General features: G+C 52.0%; 1 protein-coding gene across 10 annotated transcripts in view; it reads left to right on the top strand.

Annotated features, from left to right (window-relative positions):
* EBF3 (EBF transcription factor 3) overlaps positions 1-17,500 on the top strand; it is a 117,067-nt gene that overhangs the window by 65,079 nt on the left and 34,488 nt on the right. For 6 of the 10 annotated variants that reach the window (XM_033420718.2, XM_033420711.2, XM_033420715.2 and 3 more), the window contains exons 7-8: positions 12,324-12,405; positions 16,239-16,383. In XM_033420718.2, coding sequence (XP_033276609.1) covers positions 12,324-12,405; positions 16,239-16,383 — 227 coding nt within the window. The remainder of the gene's footprint in view (positions 1-12,323; positions 12,406-16,238; positions 16,384-17,500) is intronic. The other 4 variants (XM_033420716.2, XM_033420712.2, XM_004265708.3 and 1 more) reach the window with 1 other exon arrangement.

The following is a 17,500-nucleotide window of genomic DNA, read 5'->3' as shown; positions in this document are numbered from 1 at the left end:
GCCTTTGGAGGCCAATAGAGGGTGTCAGCAGAGCTTTGTCAAAATATATCACGAGCATGAAGTTGTAAAATTGCAATTTACAACAAAAAGACTTTGGGATAACGGGCAAATCTTAGGCATGCTAAATACATAGCAAATATTTAGAGAGGCTTTGTAAGCAATTTAAATATTGTTAGGGGAAGTTGCTTAGCATCTGTGGCGCATCCCAGAGGTACAGAAGGAAATGTATCCTATCAAACGGTAAATAGTCTAGTCCAAATGATAAAAATATTCCTCAGCGACCAAGCTGATGGAGTTAAAACTAATAGGTTGAAGGTGGCTTCCAGCCGTGTCCCAAGTCAGGCCGGCCCTCCTGCGAGACACACCTCTCGGTGTCTTGGCGCCGGCCGCGGGGCATCATCTTTGCTGATTTGTCCTCAAATTTTGGAGTCCCTCCGGGCCTCGGGGACGCCGGGGCAGCGGCCGTTGTTTCTCTGATCTCCGTGCTGTTGGCGCGAGGCGGGGTCAGTGCCACGCAGGAGCCCGGCGTGACCCTCCAGGCCACGGTTCAGGAGCGCTTGTAGTGCACGGCCGGGGGGTGTTCCTTTTGTTAAAGGTTCTGTTGTATATTAATTTTAAGTTGCAGTGTCTGCACTACAAGATGACGCCACTAGCATTTTGATTAAGGATTTTATACATGAAAAAATTTTCATTATCTGAGTTCCCGGAGCCCTCCCGATTGGTTGGCTGCCTGACCCGCAGCTGTGTCTCGGAGTGCCGGGGTGGCGCAGGGGCGGGAAGGGGTGCCCCGCGCCGTAGTCTTTGCTGCGGGAGCAATTAACGGGGCTTTTGACTCTCGGGGAAGTCAAGACTCTTCATGAGCAAAAAGAGGCAACGGCACTTCAGTGGATTTTGCTCATTTTCTCTCTGTTTCAGGAGAGTGAAGACGGCACGTGGCATCTGAGTGAACACGTCTGAGGGCGTCAGAGGCAGGGCTGGCCCCTGTGCCCTCTGAGCCTTGCAGGCTGCCTTTTCGGCACATGGGGCAAAGCCAGGGGGAGAGAAGTTAAGGAATATGTCTGACTTTTTGCTTCTTTCTTTTAAAAAAGAAATTAATTCAATTAATTCATCCTGTCACTTTCCTTAATTCTTTTGACATCTCAAATTAAGGGTGAGGATATCTAGTCGTGAAAAGGTGAAGGAAAGCTTTGCTGTGTCTTTTTTTTTTAGAATTTTTTTTTCTACAGCACGTTCTTATTGGTTATCTATTTTATATATATTAGTGTATATATTGTCAATCCCAATCTCCCAATTCATCCCACCAGCGAGCTTTGCTGTATCTTTTCTTATCAGATGAGGAAAGGGAAATGTTTGTGAAACTCACCAGGGGTGTGCTTCTGGCGTTTAGCTCCGGGCGGGGGGGGGGGGGGGGGCTGCGCTGCGGAGGCCGTGGGTGGGTGTGGACAGAGCCCTCTGACCCTGAAGTCCTCTGGAAGAGTCAGAGAGTGAGCTGGGATGACCCAGCTCAGAGGAAGGTTGGTCCCAAGTTTGTTTGCATCCCGGCAGCACCGGGGCATCTGCCTGCTCCCCACTGACGCCGCCATGAGAAGCCCTCTAGTGGGGACCGGCGGTACTGCGGGCCTCTCTGACATCAGCACCAATATTGTCCCTCTGGACCCCCAGCTCAGTGTGGAGCCCGCCCCAGTAGGAGGGTAGTGAAGTGGGGGGTCAGAGGGGCGTTCGGGGGCTTCCTTGGGGGTCCCGAGCACAGTGATGGGAACACGCTGGCCTGTCCACGTGCCCGGGCTGGACAGCAGGCAGAGGGGACACACCGTGTCCTTTGCAGAGAGCAGGCAGGGCCTTCCTGAGGATGCTAAGCTGCCTCGTCGGGATGGATGCTGGTTCTGTCAGCTTAGCCTCTTGGAGAGTTGCAGTTGAGCAGAACAAGCAGAGTGGTGCTGCCTGGAGGCCACCTCCACTCCTAGGGCTGCAGGGGGAGGTGGAGCCACTTTTCCTGGCCCATGTTTTCTGCTGTCACTCCCCCAGCCCACACTGTGCCGTCTGTAGGGTCCTGTGTACTCTCTGCTCACACTGGGGTTTTGATCATTCTCTACCTTTTTTTTTTTGTAGTTGCAGAATCATAAAATATTTTAATTTCAAGGTTAGCAATTTTCTCTTGCATACTTAATTTATAATTAGCTGGTTTATAAACCAGTTCTGTGAATATAATTTTACTGTTGCCAAATGTTCTTCATGAATAATTAAGGGCAAATCCCTATTTATCAAATTATTAATATACCTAATAGCCTTGTTTTCATAAACAATGCATTGGAGTTGGATTTAAAGAAAATCCTTCTCTGAGGGATCTGGTGTTTGGTTTCCACCACAGTGAGGACCCTCTCGGGGTGTCTGCACAGAGGGACACTTGTGCTGTGTTGATGTCACAGCCCCCGGCCTTTTTTCCTCCACAAAAGCCCAGGTATCAGTAGCTGGACAAACACAATGGCCATTCACCAGTGGGACTGGCCTCCTCGGCCTTGTGAACAATGTTGTTATTTGTTCCTAGCAGTTCAGGAGCATTTTTTGGAGGAAATGTAACAGATGAAACCATCCTTTCAGCCTTTTAAGATCTCTTTTGCCATAATCCTACCCCCATTAGCAGGGTACCGCTTTTCAAAGCGAGGAAAGCAACTTTTGCGTGCGAGTTTGGACATAAAAAGCCGTAGTCCCGGCCCTCCTGTTAGGTGACCTGGATCCTGTAGGATTCAGGTCCAGAAGACAGAGGCAGAGCGCAGAACGTGCTTCACCTGGGAAGGAAATGAAAACTCAGGCGGGGAGTTGGGGCGGTGAGGGTAACGCTCACCGGGCTCACGCGGCCCCGCCTACCTCAGCTCTCTTCAGTTTCATCCAGGACAACAGAGCTGTTTTTTCCCCTTGGACCGGCATCCAGATCACCTGCTCCCCAATGGAAGGTTCCCAGCTGACGCCTAGCAATAGTTTGAACAACTGAAACAATAAGCAAGCCCACCATGCTAGTTCAGAACTATGCACTTAGCATCAGACTCGTGGGCTGTATCAGTCAAGGGTCTCCGGCCTCCCTGCCGGGCGTTTTAGGGGCCGAGCATCTCTCGGGAGCGTGGGAGCCGGCAGCCCTGGCCAGGCGAGGGGTGGGGGTGGGGGGGAGGCTTTTTTGTGTTCGCTGATTACCATCGGCTGGGTTTCCAGTCCACAGCCTGGAAGGAGATGAGGGCCGCGCTTCTCTGTTCTTGGGGCTGCCATGTGTGAGCCCCTTGCCATGTGTGTGCGACGCCGTGTGTGTGATTCATTCCAGAGCAGTTTTAGTCCTCATAAAATATTCATTTTGCTTGTGCAGGGCCCTGTAATTGCCGTCTCTCACCCTGAATTATTTATGCCTTGCACAGGCTGACAAGGCTTTGCCATGCGGCCCTAGATGAATCAGAAACACGGGTCTTTGCTGCCAACAGCATCATAGTTTCACAAAACATGGCACCGGCGTCACTCTGGGCCGCCTCATCTCTAAATCCAGCTTTTCTTGATTTGACATTTTCTTTGCTCTTCCATTGTCTTAGGCAGGCAGAGAGGTTGCCTCTTAACTCGAAGCAGCAACCTTTCTCGCTCGCACGATAGCCGCTGTGCTCGAGACGGCTGATGTATCTTTATTGCCCTTACTTTTCTCATGCTCGGTAACAAGACAGTGCTTGGGCCCACTTTAAAGCCATATATTATACATTAGCGATAAAGTGATGCAAATAGTCCTGAATACTCTTCAAACAGATAGTGGAGATCAGCCCGGGTCTGACTGCTTGTCACAAAAACAGAAAATAAAAGGTGACTGGGAACTTGGGCCGAGCCGCCCGCTCCCGGCTGTGGGCTGCACGCAGGCCCGGCCTGAGGGTCCCAGGTGGGGCGGGCGAAGCGATGCGGGCTCCCCACTCTCAGCATCGTACGTGCGTCTCTTCAGCATCCAGCCTCTTCCCCAGCCCGGGCTCGCCCCGACATCTCCGCCTTGCAGCCGGGTGCCCGCCAACGGGTATTTCCTTGTGTTTCTGCGGTGCAGCCTGAGAGCGCCTTTCTGGCCGGGGGGGACACGGGTGTGCGCGATCCCTGCACACCAGGACGCGGGCACTTAGAACGCACCACGTCCAGATATTTAGGGAAACCACGTATCACGAATGCGGCGCTGGCAGGGTGGAGTGAAACTCCTCCACGAATGTTTCCAAACTGGAGCAAAGACACCCAATCGGCTCGGAGTGTCAGGAGCTCCTGTTTCCAAGCCGAGACAATGACAACCTGCAGCAATTCCAGTGCAAAATTCCCACGTGACGAAGGGCTCCAGGAAAGAGAACCTGTGCAATAATATTCGCACACAGGGCTGTACGGAGGCGTGGGGAGCTGGGCAGGCGGGACCGTGATCTGAACACCTTGGTTCTTCCCCGAGCCACAGAAAGGGCTTAATTTACGGCTCCTGGCTCATCAACAAAGGGAGGGGAAGAGGGAAGGCTCGGTGCTGTTTCAAGTAATGGATGACCCGGACACACATTTCTCTTGTATTTGTTGACACGCAGGAGTAATGAAGGTAAAGCTTTGCACACATGTGCCCCTCATTAAGCTGCATTACCTGTATTAAAACTAATAATTGCCACTGAGAGCTGGGCTCCCATTAATCATTTATAATGTTTTAATAAGTTTTTAATCAGGACCTAAAAGGCTAGAGAGGCCGGCGTAGGCAGGTTCGACACTGGTGTCCTGTGTGCACGCACAGGCCTGATTTAAAATGTGATTTTTTTTTTTATTAATAATTCAGCCCACGAAGATGATGGTTCTTAATTAAGCAAGCTGGCATGGACTAGGAAAACGTGTGTCTGAATAGGAAAACACGAACAAGGTCTCTCCCACTTGGAGATTGGGGGGGGGAAATAAACCCCAAACAAAAAAACCTCGTGTTTGTTTTGAGGATGCTCTCCGCTGCCGACAGAAATCAGAGTGGCAAGAAGGGTGATCCCCTTATCTTCAGATCCCTCCAAACGCACGCCCGTTCGGTGGGAGAGGTTTGAAACCCTAAGTTCGGATAAGCACAGGCACTTAATCTCTGCACACGAAGTCTCTGTAAAAGTCTCCCCTGGAGCTGGCAACAAGTCAGGGGGTGCATCTGATGTGAGACAAGTGATGCTGGCATTTTTCTTAAATAAGGAGCTTCGTGATCAGAGCTGGCAAATAGAGAGCAGTGTCCAGAGGGAGTGAGGAAGCTGTTTTAATGAGCCCGCAGCGAAAGACAAAATACAGACTGATTGACAGGGCGAATGATCTGCTGGGGAAATAATGTCAATGCCGCATCGCCCATTAGAAATAGAGAAATAGGTAAAGGGGGAGAAAAGAAAGATAGGCACTTGAAACAAGAACCCTGGTGTAAATATAGCGCACTTCACATTTCTTTTGTGTTGTGCGGTTGACTTCTTTTAAACAGATAACCTTATCAAAACTATCATGAGCTATCAGGAACAGTTACAGAAAATACTAACTAGAATCCTGACAGCAAGCCAGGGAGGGTAACGGAAAAGCGCAGAGCTTGGGCACGCATTTGCTTCGAGAACGTCTACCTGGGTTTTACTTATCTGAACACATTAAAGCCACCCAGAAAAGTTTAATGCGAGTCGTACCCATTTCTCCAGAAGGAGGGCTCGGCAGGATCTGTCATGGGCGTGGAGATGGAACTGGCCGGCAAAGCTATTAAATCCCATCAGATCTCCTTGGCATCATTTTAATGAGAATCATTGCACAAGTACAAGATCATGGTATCTGTAAGTGCCTCTTGACAGCCGCTGCTGAAATTGTGATGAAACGAAAAACCATTATAGCAGAAATTTAGCGATAAGGCTGTTTGGAGGGACGGTGGGGCCTGGTATGGCTGTGGACCTCGAAGGGTTAATTTTCTAAACCTAATAATGTTCGATAGTGAGGTATTTGTCAGGAGATAAAGAAGTGATAGAATCTGGGAAGTGGGTCCCTTGGCGATTGTAGTACAAATATTGTTAATGCGGTGTGGTTACTACAGCGAGGGAAAGTAAAATAGCCCCGGTCCACTAGAGACAGCCTCTGCTACAGTAGAGCAGGAACCTCCAGACAAAGGCCAGTAATTGTTGAACCGCGAGTCAAGCCGTGGATATCTTCAAGTCCTCCTCCATCTGCATTTACATGGAGGATATCCTGCGTGCCGGGGGACGGCGCCCACGGGGACCGGGAACCCGCAGTGGGGAGCCGGGCAGCCCCAGCCCTCTTGCCCGGGAGGGAGGCCCCTCACAAAGGCCATCTGGGCCCAGCTGTAAAATTCAGCCCCGTCCCCCCCCGGCCCCTTCCTGATGACGTCATGCAGGCACTACCAGTATATGCGACCCATAACTTGAAATGCACAAGAATTTAATAAGTCTGGTGTTAAAGCAATTTGTCATGGCATATTTGAAGAATAAATCAGACTAATGGAGCAGATTTTCCCTCCCGTATGGCATTACAGGACGTGAGCCCAGTCATAGCTAATGGCAGGAGTGGGAGAAAAAGAGAGGCCTGACATTAAGACCCTCGCAGTTTGGAAATCCGATACGTATTGACCTGTGTACTATCTCAGTGCACAGATCTGATGTCAGCAGAGTGTACTCGTGTATAGGAACTGCTCATTACAGGTTTTCTGAAGGAAGCACATTGTCTCTGAGCCCCAGAAGCCGATCGGCTAGGATTGCTCAGTAATCAATACCGCAGCGACTGATGGCCTGGCGCACACCACAGCTGCGGCCACTGCTTTCAGGGACTTCCCAGTAATTAGCCGGGACTTGGAGGCAAGCACTCCACCACCGGTCACTTCCTTATCAGTCGGGGAAAAGGCTCTTAAAGTCTCTATCTTTTCATTTGACTCTTTCGCTATTTCCCTTCAAGAGGGCAGCAGCGGCCCCAGCAACCGACACCCCGAGAGGGGCCGCTGCCCTGTGGGGCTTCTCGTCCCTTTGGACGGGGACCTCCTCGCTGTGGTGGCGAATGGAAGCGAGGTGGGCGGCACACGAAGTTACCCGCTTTCAGGGGAACGGTTCAGCGGTGTTCAGCCCGGTCGCAGGGCTGTGCAGCCACCACCGTCTCCTTCCGAACATTTCTGTCACCCCCCCAAAAGGAGACCCCGTGCCCATCAGGCACTTCCCCAGCCCCGCAGCCCCTGGCGGCCACCAGAGGGTGGCGACTTTCCCAGCTGCGTCTTCTGGCCGCTTCTCTCTACTCACTCTTCCTTGTCAAGGTTATTAGGTACGAAAAGAGCCTCCTGGACTTGCGTCCTGGATGCGGTCACTAAAGACGTGGGGGCTCGATCAGGAAGGGGGTCCCTGCCCTCCCGGAACCCCGGAAGCTGTCAGCGCCGTGATTTACACACAAATGCTCTGGGAGTTTTGATGGGTGACGTGGAGGCCTATCCAGCGGCATTAGTTTGCTGCTTGTTAAGAGCTCAGCCTTAAGGTGGAAAATGGGGACCTCCAGCCCTGCCCCAGATACCAATACTTTTCGACCCTGGACTCAGGTTTCCCACGTCACTTGTGATCGAGGGCCAGGAGAGGAGGCCGTGGCCGCTCGGACTGAGGCTGGGCTCACATGCGGGAGGGGCTGCTGGAAGCCGGAGCTCTGTCCTGGGTGTGCCCATCACCCGTGCTCAGGGGGCCCACCTGGGTATCCCGGCTTGCAGCCTCATGGCCCTGAAGCTTGCGGTCACTCCTGTTTCCAAGCACCCGCAAGACCAGGCCCCGAGACAGTCTAAAACTCGACAGTTAAAAAAGTTTTTTAAAATCTCTGCATATAGTGTTTCCTGAGATGCTGCGTGCGAATAGGTAGTTGCAGACATGTGATAGCCACATGCAAAGGACAGCCGTTGTGACAGCTCCAAGTTTCCTTTCTCTCCTCAATCACCAGGGTGCGCACGCCAAGCCCACTGCATTTCTAAGGAGACAATCCATTTCTCCTTTGACCAGAGGGAAAGAAATCATTATGACATGATTAGTGGCTTCGGCTAGGTGAGGAACGGCAGTGGCAGGGAAGGCAGCGAGGATGAGTGGTATTAATTACCTAACGCTTGCTGGCAAGATAATTTTATCAGTGATTTGGCCATTGGTAAGTTGCAGCTTTGGGTAAGAGTGGGCAAGTTCTTAGCTACTGGAAACAGGAGGGAAGGGGCCGGTGTCAGAGGAGATGCATCTCATCAGCTTTTCTCTGACAAACCAAATTCATTCCTTATGTAATTGATAACGGCCTTGGCCAATTACTTCACACATTACAATACACAGAGGCCCCCTTTACAGGTTTTGCAGGGCTGTAATTAGCGATGCTAATACCCCCTTTATTGGCCCTAATATTGCTCAACACCTTTTGCCATCCTGGAACCCACTAGAGCCCCATGGCCTGTCAGGACCGCTGATTATTGAGAAGGATAGCTTTAATCAAACATAATTGCAGTTAATTTTTCTCTCCTGCTCTCTGTTGCCAGCGTCTAATGCCACGGACTCCTTGATATTCCATTAAATTACAATTAAACAGCCTCCTTTGTTTCTGATTGTCCTGAACAACACCACAAAGTTCTGTGGCCGCTTAAAGGAGAGTGTTTGGTCCTAATTGCCTGCTGGCCCACAAAGGGCCAATTTACACAATACCCATGTAGAATTTAAACAGTTCATAATGTAATGGATATTACACAGGAGCCTAACACTACAATTAAAATGATTTTCATCAGACAGAGAAGCCCTGGTTAATCAGCTTCATAAAAGTAAATATAAATGAACTAATTCATAGCTTAAACACACAGAAGGGGAGCAGACTTTGAAATCCGTTACTGAGGTGAGGGCTCGCCCCTTATTGCGTGATAAGCCCCCGGAGTGGGCTCCAGCTAACACGGTCAGTCCTGCTGTTCGAGCCCCGCTGAAGGTGCCCGTGTCCTGCCGCTGAGCACTTCGGGGGGCACTGGCATTATTGGGGAGGGTGCTGGCACAAATGCCACCGAGACCAAACTGAACTTTCTGCTGAGCATAACTGTCCCTGCAGAAGGGAGGGTGGCCTTGGAGTCTCCAGCTCAGGCTCAAGCTCTCAGTGTCTGGACCCAGCAGCTCTCCCACCCCTGCCTCCCAGATAGAGGGCCCCTGGGCTCATCTTCACAGGATGCCCCAGAGTCGGGAGAGGCAGCCTGTTGTTACCAGCTCTCCTAAGAGCGAAGGAGATCACCCACGTGGCTTCTCTGCTGATCCCCGCGCGCCCTAAAAGAGGAAACCTGACTTCCAGAGTAATGAGATCACACCTTTCCCCCTTCTAATCGCTGCTGAGAACTTTCCAGCATTTTGTGCGCCGTTTCCGAGCGGAACGTTACTGGGGAGTTCCGACGGATGTGTAGCCGTTTGCCCTGAGCTGCTGCTTCCCCTCCTGCCTGGGAGAAGCAAGTAAATAAAGCCCATATTTCAAGCTTGATTTACTCTGGTACCTACTGTGAAAGATGATGACTCTTTAGGGAAATAAAGACAGGGTCAGGGAATTAGTGTACATAATGGTCATTTTGATGATGGGCCAACAGATGCAGCCGGGAGCACACTGTACACAATTAAGCGTAATGTACTAATGACAGGTTAGAGTTTTTATCGCCTCTTTGCCATCGAGCAGCAAATCCATGGTTAGCAGTAATAAAGAGTTTATTGGTGTTGAAGCCAAAGATTTTCTGACATAGGAAAGATTTTTCCTTTCATAACAAGAGTATTAAATCCTCTGTGTACCAGACTCTAGAAGTGAGATATGTAAAGTGCCTGTCAGATAGTTCTTAGAAAAAAAGCCAATTAAAGGGTAATTGAGTAAAGGATGAGAACTACTGTTTGACTTCCCGCGTCCGCGTTCCGTTCTCACCCTACCCGCACGCCCCAAGGCCCGCGAGCCCTCGCTAGCAGAGGCACACGCTCGCCCCGGATGCGACGGTGCGCGGGGTCGGGAGCCACGCGCTGGCTGGACCGTGCCGCCCACCTCGAGGAGGCCTGATTGGATCCTCGAGGAACTGAAATGAGGGTGAACGCTAAGCGCAAGGCTCCTCTCCCTCCATAAGGGCCCAACCTGCGTCCGTTCCCACGCACGTTGGGCCTTATTTCGTTTGTGTAATTGGGGCCCGAGTGCCCGGGAGGGATCCTGCTCTGTAGGGCCGTACGCTCCAGACCTGCAGGTCTTTCTAAGTCCGCGCGCTGCTTTTTGAGAAACTTTGAAAAGAATCCTACCGTTGCCTACGCGCCCAAAACGTGTAAGCGTGTGTGTGCGTGCACACACACCCAGCTGCTCCGGAGTTGACCCCGAGATGCTCGGGGTGGTGAGGGGGCCCAGCGCCCAACCCTGCCCATTTCTGCAGCTGGCGGTAGTGAAGGCCCACGGGGGCCAGGCCGCTCACGCCTACAGTGACCATGCCTGGCGAGGGCCGTTCAGGCTCAGTGCCCGCTCTGCTTTCCGGGTGGTGAAAGGGTGAGAGCTGGCTAAAAAGACATCACGGAATTTAAAGAAACCTCCTCTGGTGGGGGCAGAAATCAGAGCGCACGAAAGCTCCCCCCGTCGGCTCCGTGCAGATGAGCGGCTCCGGCCGGCGCCTGCCTGGAGATGAGCTGGGTGGTAACGTGAGGCGTAATTGCGCCATGTGGCTGCCCCCAAAGTGAGAACCTAATTGCCTGACAGGACGATAACTTTGTGCCGCCCTCACCTTGTTAGGCCCTCACGCGGTTGGGCGCAGGGTGGCCGCAGGTGCGCTTCATTTCCCTCGCTGCAGAGTGCGTGGGGCTTAATTGCACCGTGGTTGTTAGAAATTGGTGGGTGGACGGCCGGGCGGCCTCCTGTATGCTGACGGCAGATGGTGTTCAGAGGCGCGGCGAGCTAAGTGTGTAGGTGAGGCGAGTTAATAAAAGATGTAAATTCTGGCCTAAAATAGTGAGGCCGTGCGGCATGTAAGGAAATTCCGTGGCCACTATTCTTTTTCCATCCGTCGGCTTTTCCTCTGCCCTGGTGGAAAGTCGGCCAGGGCATGTTGGGAATGCAGCTGGAGACGTGCATCTCGGTCTCCCAGATCTTTGTATTTTCTGATATGATAGTCAGCTGCAAGGAACCTTGACTGTCCGCTTGAAGTCAAGGAAGTCGTGTGAAACTTCATAAAAAATTAGTCATCAACCACTAGGACAGAGGATACTTGGAAAGAAGATAGAGGGGACGTTTGTCGATAGCCTCGTGGACAGGGTGTCAGCCCAGAGGCCCCAGGACGCGGGCGGCCTTCTCCAGACGAGCCGAGCTGGTGCGGGGCCGAGACCCCCTGTTCTCCCGTGGCTGGCGATGCAGCCAGGCCTCCCGGGGTCCACGCGTTCCTGTTGTGAGCTAGAGCTTCCATGTTTGTCACAGAGCACGCGGGAATGGGGAGGACAAGGTGATGATGTTTCTGTCACAGCATCTCAACGCTCTGTCAGGACCCCTGAAACGTCATGCTTCAGAACAAGGCCAGGCCTTGGCGGGAAGCAGAAACAGCTCTGCGACTAGCCTTCCCTCCAACCAGGGCAGCGCCTGGTCCCCTCCCCCTAAGCGACGGTTTCCTTGCCTCATGGTGGGGGGGTGAGGGGGGGCCTTGATCGGTCCCTTAAAACCACACGTAGGTCCCTTAAAACCAACGACTTCATAGAAGTCGTTGCTGCCCTTGAAACAGCACCCCAGATCTTCTCTTAAGAGTCATACCTATTGTAACTTGAAAAGCCCATCTTTAAAATCCTGTTTACCTAGGCAGTGATGGTCCCTGGGCTTGAGTTGCCAGGTAGAATTTAGCACGTCCAGTTAAATTTGAATTTCGGAGAAACAATTTTTTTTTTTTAGGATAGGTATGCTTTGGGACAGGCCTAGCCTAAAAAATTATTCGTTGTTTATCTGAAATTCAAATTTAACTAGGCATCCTGTGTTTTTATTTGCTGAAGCTGGCAGCCCTCTCTGGGGTGGACAGGTCCCCAGTGATTAATGGTCGTGCAAAGATCCAGGTGAGAAATGGCCAATTTAAGTCACGGTTGTTATGATAAAGCTTGGAAACCCCCAGTGTCCAGGCAAATGTAAGTCACCGCTTCCTTGTGTGGAGATCTTCCACAGTGGCCAGTGGACCCAGAGGTGCCTGCCTGGCCTCTCCGAGTTCTCTCTCTCTCCCTATCGCCCCCTACGGGGCAGCCAGCAGGTGGTATGGGGGTCGGCTCCCCATGCAAGAGTGTCTTTCAAAAAAAGTCTGTCTTTTGTCTGATAACCCTAACGAATGTCCATTTTTTGTATTTTTATAGATTCTTTCTAAAGTTTTTCCTCAAGTGCAATCAGAACTGTTTGAAGAATGCAGGCAACCCTCGGGACATGCGAAGATTCCAGGTACACGATTCTGGACCGCGGTCCGGACTTAACACTGTGAACGTTGAATTCCCTGAAGTTGCAATTGTTCGGAAACCAACCTTTAGTTCTCAGGGGCTTTGGGTGCAAATGAGCCAGGATGGGCTCATTTGAAAGAACATTTAAATCGAATGCTCTAGAAATGGTCTGGCACCCCAGGCCGCCAGAGTCGTGGAGCCCAGTCGTGGCCCGTGACCAAGTGAAGCTGGCTCTGGAAACGTGACCTGCGCTTTTGCTCTGATGACAGGGTGTGCCTCTGCCTCCTGGGGCAGTGCACACCGCCCTGGCCCTCTGTGTCGGGCGGCGGGGTACCCCGAAATCAGAGTGATCGGGGCTGTGGGTTAAGGTGGAGTCTGTCTTACATTCAATCATGGTGAGTCCGGTGGGTGTGTTTCAAAATGACTGTTTCAGGATTTTTGCAAGTAGAGTCCTCCTAAGGTTGGCATCTCACTTCGTCTGTTTCCTCAGTTGCATCTTGCTCTTCATGCTTGTTCACTTGGTTAGACTTTGGAGCCCACGCTGAAGCTCTTCCTTAGGGATGGATTGATCTGTGGTAGGGGAGGACCGCTAGGTAATATATGGGGTGTACTCAGGACTGAGGGGGCTGCACCTGTTCCACGCAGCCCTCTACCAATTCCAGAATGTCTCCCCAGCTCAGCTTCCCTCCCCTGAGGCTGGGCTGTTCTCGCCTCCTTAATTCCACACCTCGGAGCTAGACCGTGTTCCTGAACCCAGGCTAACGTTAGTCCTCTGGTTACTTATCCTCAGATCAGAGGATTTCCTCTTGAGGAGAGGCGTGGAGAGCCAGTTGGGCTCAGGGATGAATTCTGATGCGGTCATGGTCTTCTTGCCTTTGTTTGTGAATGACTAGGAGATGACTTCGGGGTGAAGGGTGCTCAGCAAACATGATGGATTGTTTTGCTGATTTTAATTGTAAAAATATCTGGGCTGGGATCCAAAACCAGGTGGCTCCTGGTCCGTACCCACCAGAGAAGAATTTGGGAGCTCACTGCTAGGCTGGATGTTACCAGATACTTCTTCTGTGGGATTTAGACTAGTTTGCCATCAAATCACTCGAGGCTTTTTCTTAGAAATGTAAGTTATGCTTCAGTCTTCAGGCGAAATGTGACATCTGTCTTGACATCCAACCAACCAGTCAGAGCGGTGGAGCCGGTGGACCCGCCGACAGCCATGCCCTGACCCTGGGGGCGGCGTCTCTTGCAGACAGTGGGGCGGGCTTCCGCTCCTCTTGTGCGAGGCTTCACGTTGGTCCATCGAGCAGAGTGGAGGTCACACACTGGCTCGCCAGTGGCTGAGGCAGCGTCAGTCGCAGGTGGAGCCCGCAGTTACTAGAAGGACTTCCTCCCTCTCTTTAGCTAATCTCTCTGCCTCTCAGGAGGTTTAACTGGACTTAACACTAGATCAGGGCTTACACGACATTTCCAGCGGGCACCACGATCTCAGCACCTTTCTGTAGGTGCACCGCAGGGCTGGCCCGGCCGAGAAACAAACACAGCTTGTCTGCTTTCTCTGCTCAGCTATGCTTTTCCCTTGGTGACTGACCTATATAGAGACGACGGAGCAAAGACAGTGTCCCTTTTTTATTTCTTTCTTTTTTTTTTTTTTTTGCGGTACGCGGGCCTCTCACTGTCATGGCCTCTCCCGTTGCGGAGCACAGGCTCCGGACGCGCAGGCTCAGCGGCCATGGCTCACGGGCCCAGCCGCTCCGCGGCATGTGGGATCTTCCCGGACCGGGGCACGAACCCGCGTCCCCTGCATCGGCAGTGGACTCCCAACCATGGCGCCACCAGGGAAGCCCGACAGTGTCCCTTTTTATTTTGATTTTTACCTTTTCTTGTTTCTTTAACTTTTCACGGTCTAGGAACGTAAAGAGAATCAAGTCTGCAGCTCGGGGTTAGTCCTGTGTCTTTGCACCCCATTCGGGGGAAGTGTCGGTAGAGGTCCCCCTGCACCCAGGGCGGGGCCTGGTGGACAGGCTGCCAGGAGGGTGCCTTTGTGACCCCGGCAGCCCTGCGTCCCCTGCGTAGAGGCTGCCAGGCGAGTAGTGGCCCCAGAGTGGGGTCAGAGCCACCCCTGCTAGGGCAACGGAGATAGTTGAGAGAGATGATGCTGAGACGTCTGAGCCTGGACCCGGGGATGCTGTGGTGGCTCTGACATTACTTTGGGGCACAGAGGGGCCTGATGCTGTGGAGACTTTAACGATCTTGGCAGTGCCCACAGCCAGAGAGAGTCGTCTGGGAAGGTGTCCCCTTCCTTTGCGGGGCTGTGGGTGCAGTGGGTACTGGTCCTGCTTCACGGGCTTCTTGTGGGGCCTGAGATTTTTATAAAAAGTCAATTACTCCCAGATGTATTAACATATAAGTGTGCAGCTTTGCTTTTTAAAAAATCGTATTTATTTACAATCACTTTTATGTATCATTTTTTTCTTAACTAGTAGACTTTCTTTTTGAGAGCAGTTTTATTTAGTTTTACAGAAAAATTTCACAGAAAGTGAAGAATTCCCATGAGCCCCTGGCCTCCCCTCCCCCCGACTCTCCTCTGTTATTAGCATCTTGCATCGGTCTGGCTCGTCATTAACGGAGGTCCACTGTAGCTGTGGCTTTGAACTCACCATACGTGGCATGCCTTGACGTGTGCCCACCCTCCTGCCCAGCTTTTCTCCGTGGGGTCGTGGTTCTCTAGGTGGTACCAGCCCTCTCCACTGCCCAAACGTGGCAAAGAACCGGGCTCTCTCCACCCCAAATCCAGGCTCCGGCCCCCAGGTCCTGATGTAAGACCCAGACTGAACCTGTGCTCAAATCTGTGCTACCCCAGCTATTCTGGAAGTAATGCAGTATACAGACCCGCCTCTGTCCAAGGAAATGCTCAAGGCCGGTGTAATTTCCTATTTCCTGGGTCCGTTAGGTGGGGGGTGCCAATTCTGGGGTGCTTGTTCCAAGCTCCCCTGGGAGGACGTCTGGGGTCCTCAAGGCCGTCCCTGCCAGTGTGACTTCCTTTTTTACTTCTGCGAAGCACTGAGCATGTGGGGGAGCCCGGCCCCCATCTCTTCCCCGGCCACCCCCACCCCGAACCTGGACCTCAGGGCTGCGCCTTTCCCTCCCACAAGATCAGACTCCCTTGGTAGAGCAGGTGCTAGCCATCCTCGCCATCCTTCACCATGAACTTGAGAAAGGGCACTTTCCCTGCACTGAAACCATTTTATTCCTATTCAGCTCGGCCTTTTCAGATGCAAAAACGTTCATTACCAGATGTTGGACGTAATTGTGACATTGACCCAGGGATCATTTGATGCTAGGATGTGGGTAGCAGAAGGAGCTTCTGATTTATGAAGCCTTTTTTTGGGAGGGGGGCAACTCTGAATCCTCACAACTCTTCCAGGAAGGACAGTCTCCAGTGAACTCATTTTAATTAGATCAACTATCTCATCAATATGTGAACAGATCAATCAAAATAGCTTTAAAGTGAGTGGCTGAAGGGGTGTCTCTGAAGCTAATGGTGAGAAGAATATTTCTGTGGATTGAATTCACTTGTTAGCATAACAGGAGATTAAACTGTAATTAGCGCAGCGGGTCTGGAAGAGAAGCAATCGTGAGTCACAGCAAAACTGCCCACACACCCCATTAGCCAAAAACGCTGTGCGCGCACGTGGCCTCGAGGGGCATCCGGGAGCAGGAGTGGGTGCCCGGCTCGAGACCTTGGGGGCTGGCTTGCCGGGCACCCCTGAAGGGGCCTGACACCTGGCAGGGCCCCGCTTCCACCTCCGACCCCGGTTTCACCTGCGTTTGTCTCTGCAGGTTGTCGTGTCGACCACGGTCAACGTGGATGGCCACGTGCTGGCCGTGTCTGACAACATGTTTGTGCACAACAACTCCAAACACGGGCGGCGGGCCCGCCGCCTGGACCCGTCAGAAGGTACGGCCCCTTCTTATCTGGAAAATGGTAGGCACATGCTACATGCCTTCTTTTTAATTTGCGATGCTTCCTTTTCTCTGTGCCATCCTTTCTGTTGATTCACGCCCAGTTGCTCCCACCAGGCCCCCTCGCGGGTCAGACCCCCGTCCCTGGGACAGAGCCCCCCGCCCCGGCGTCCCTCTCCCCTCCCTCACTGGCGGTCTCGGCTTTCCCGCCCACCTCACCTGCCATGGCCCTCACTCTATTGGTTTGTCTGTGTCTAAGCTTTCTTTTGCTGAGCGCTTTTCCTGCAGTTTTAACGTATTTGGTTTTATTTTGGCTTGTCTAGCCCCCATCCGGCTCATCCCCAGATGCTTTGGGCACCTTTTGGTGGGCGCTCACGTCCTGGTCCCGTGAGCCTGAGCTCATGGGCTTCAAGGACCTCCTGGCCCTCCATGGAGAGCGGACGTGTGTGTGTGTGTGTGTGTGTGTGTGTGTGTGTGTGCGCGCGCGCGTATGCGCATGGGTATTCACACGTGGGGGATGGGTGGAGGGGGTGAGGGAAAAAACAGCATAAAACGTTGCTAACCAAATGCTTTCAAGTGATGGACTGCTTGTTAAAAGAGAAGAATTTCGATAAGGGTGACAGGCAGGCAGGCGTGTAAGTCAAACTTCAGCAACACACAGACCCTGGGCCTTCGCAAGTCGCCCTGTCACCAGCTCCGTGCGGACGTTTGGGTCCCGCCACATGTCACCTCCCCTCCAACATGAGGTCCTTTCCTCTCTAAGACATTTCACGAAAACCGTGAGATTCTGACCAATACGAATTGTTGGGAAAGTAATGTGAGGTTTTTTTGTTTTTAAGTGAATTGCAAACAAAACAGCATGATTAAATTCTTTAGCGCAAAAGAACCCATAAAACTAAGCAGTTAGAAGACGCATCCTCTGGACTGAGGTCTTGGATTTAGGGGCTGCCCGTGAGGCAGACAGACATGTACACAGGAAAATGAACGAAGCCCGAGCAGGTCATCAGAATGAAATATGATTCAGACGTAAAAACTGGAAGACAAGTTGTGAATCTGCTGCGGTCCACAAAAGTAAACGAATTTGTTTTTCTACATTAATGACTAAGGTGTAAGAGAACAAAAATGTAATAACTAAAGGT

This window comes from Orcinus orca, chromosome 14 (assembly GCF_937001465.1).
Source record: "Orcinus orca chromosome 14, mOrcOrc1.1, whole genome shotgun sequence".
Classification (NCBI taxonomy): Eukaryota; Metazoa; Chordata; class Mammalia; order Artiodactyla; family Delphinidae; genus Orcinus; species Orcinus orca.
The sequence above is the reverse complement of the archived record's forward strand: the minus strand, read 5'-3'. Positions and strand labels throughout refer to the sequence as shown.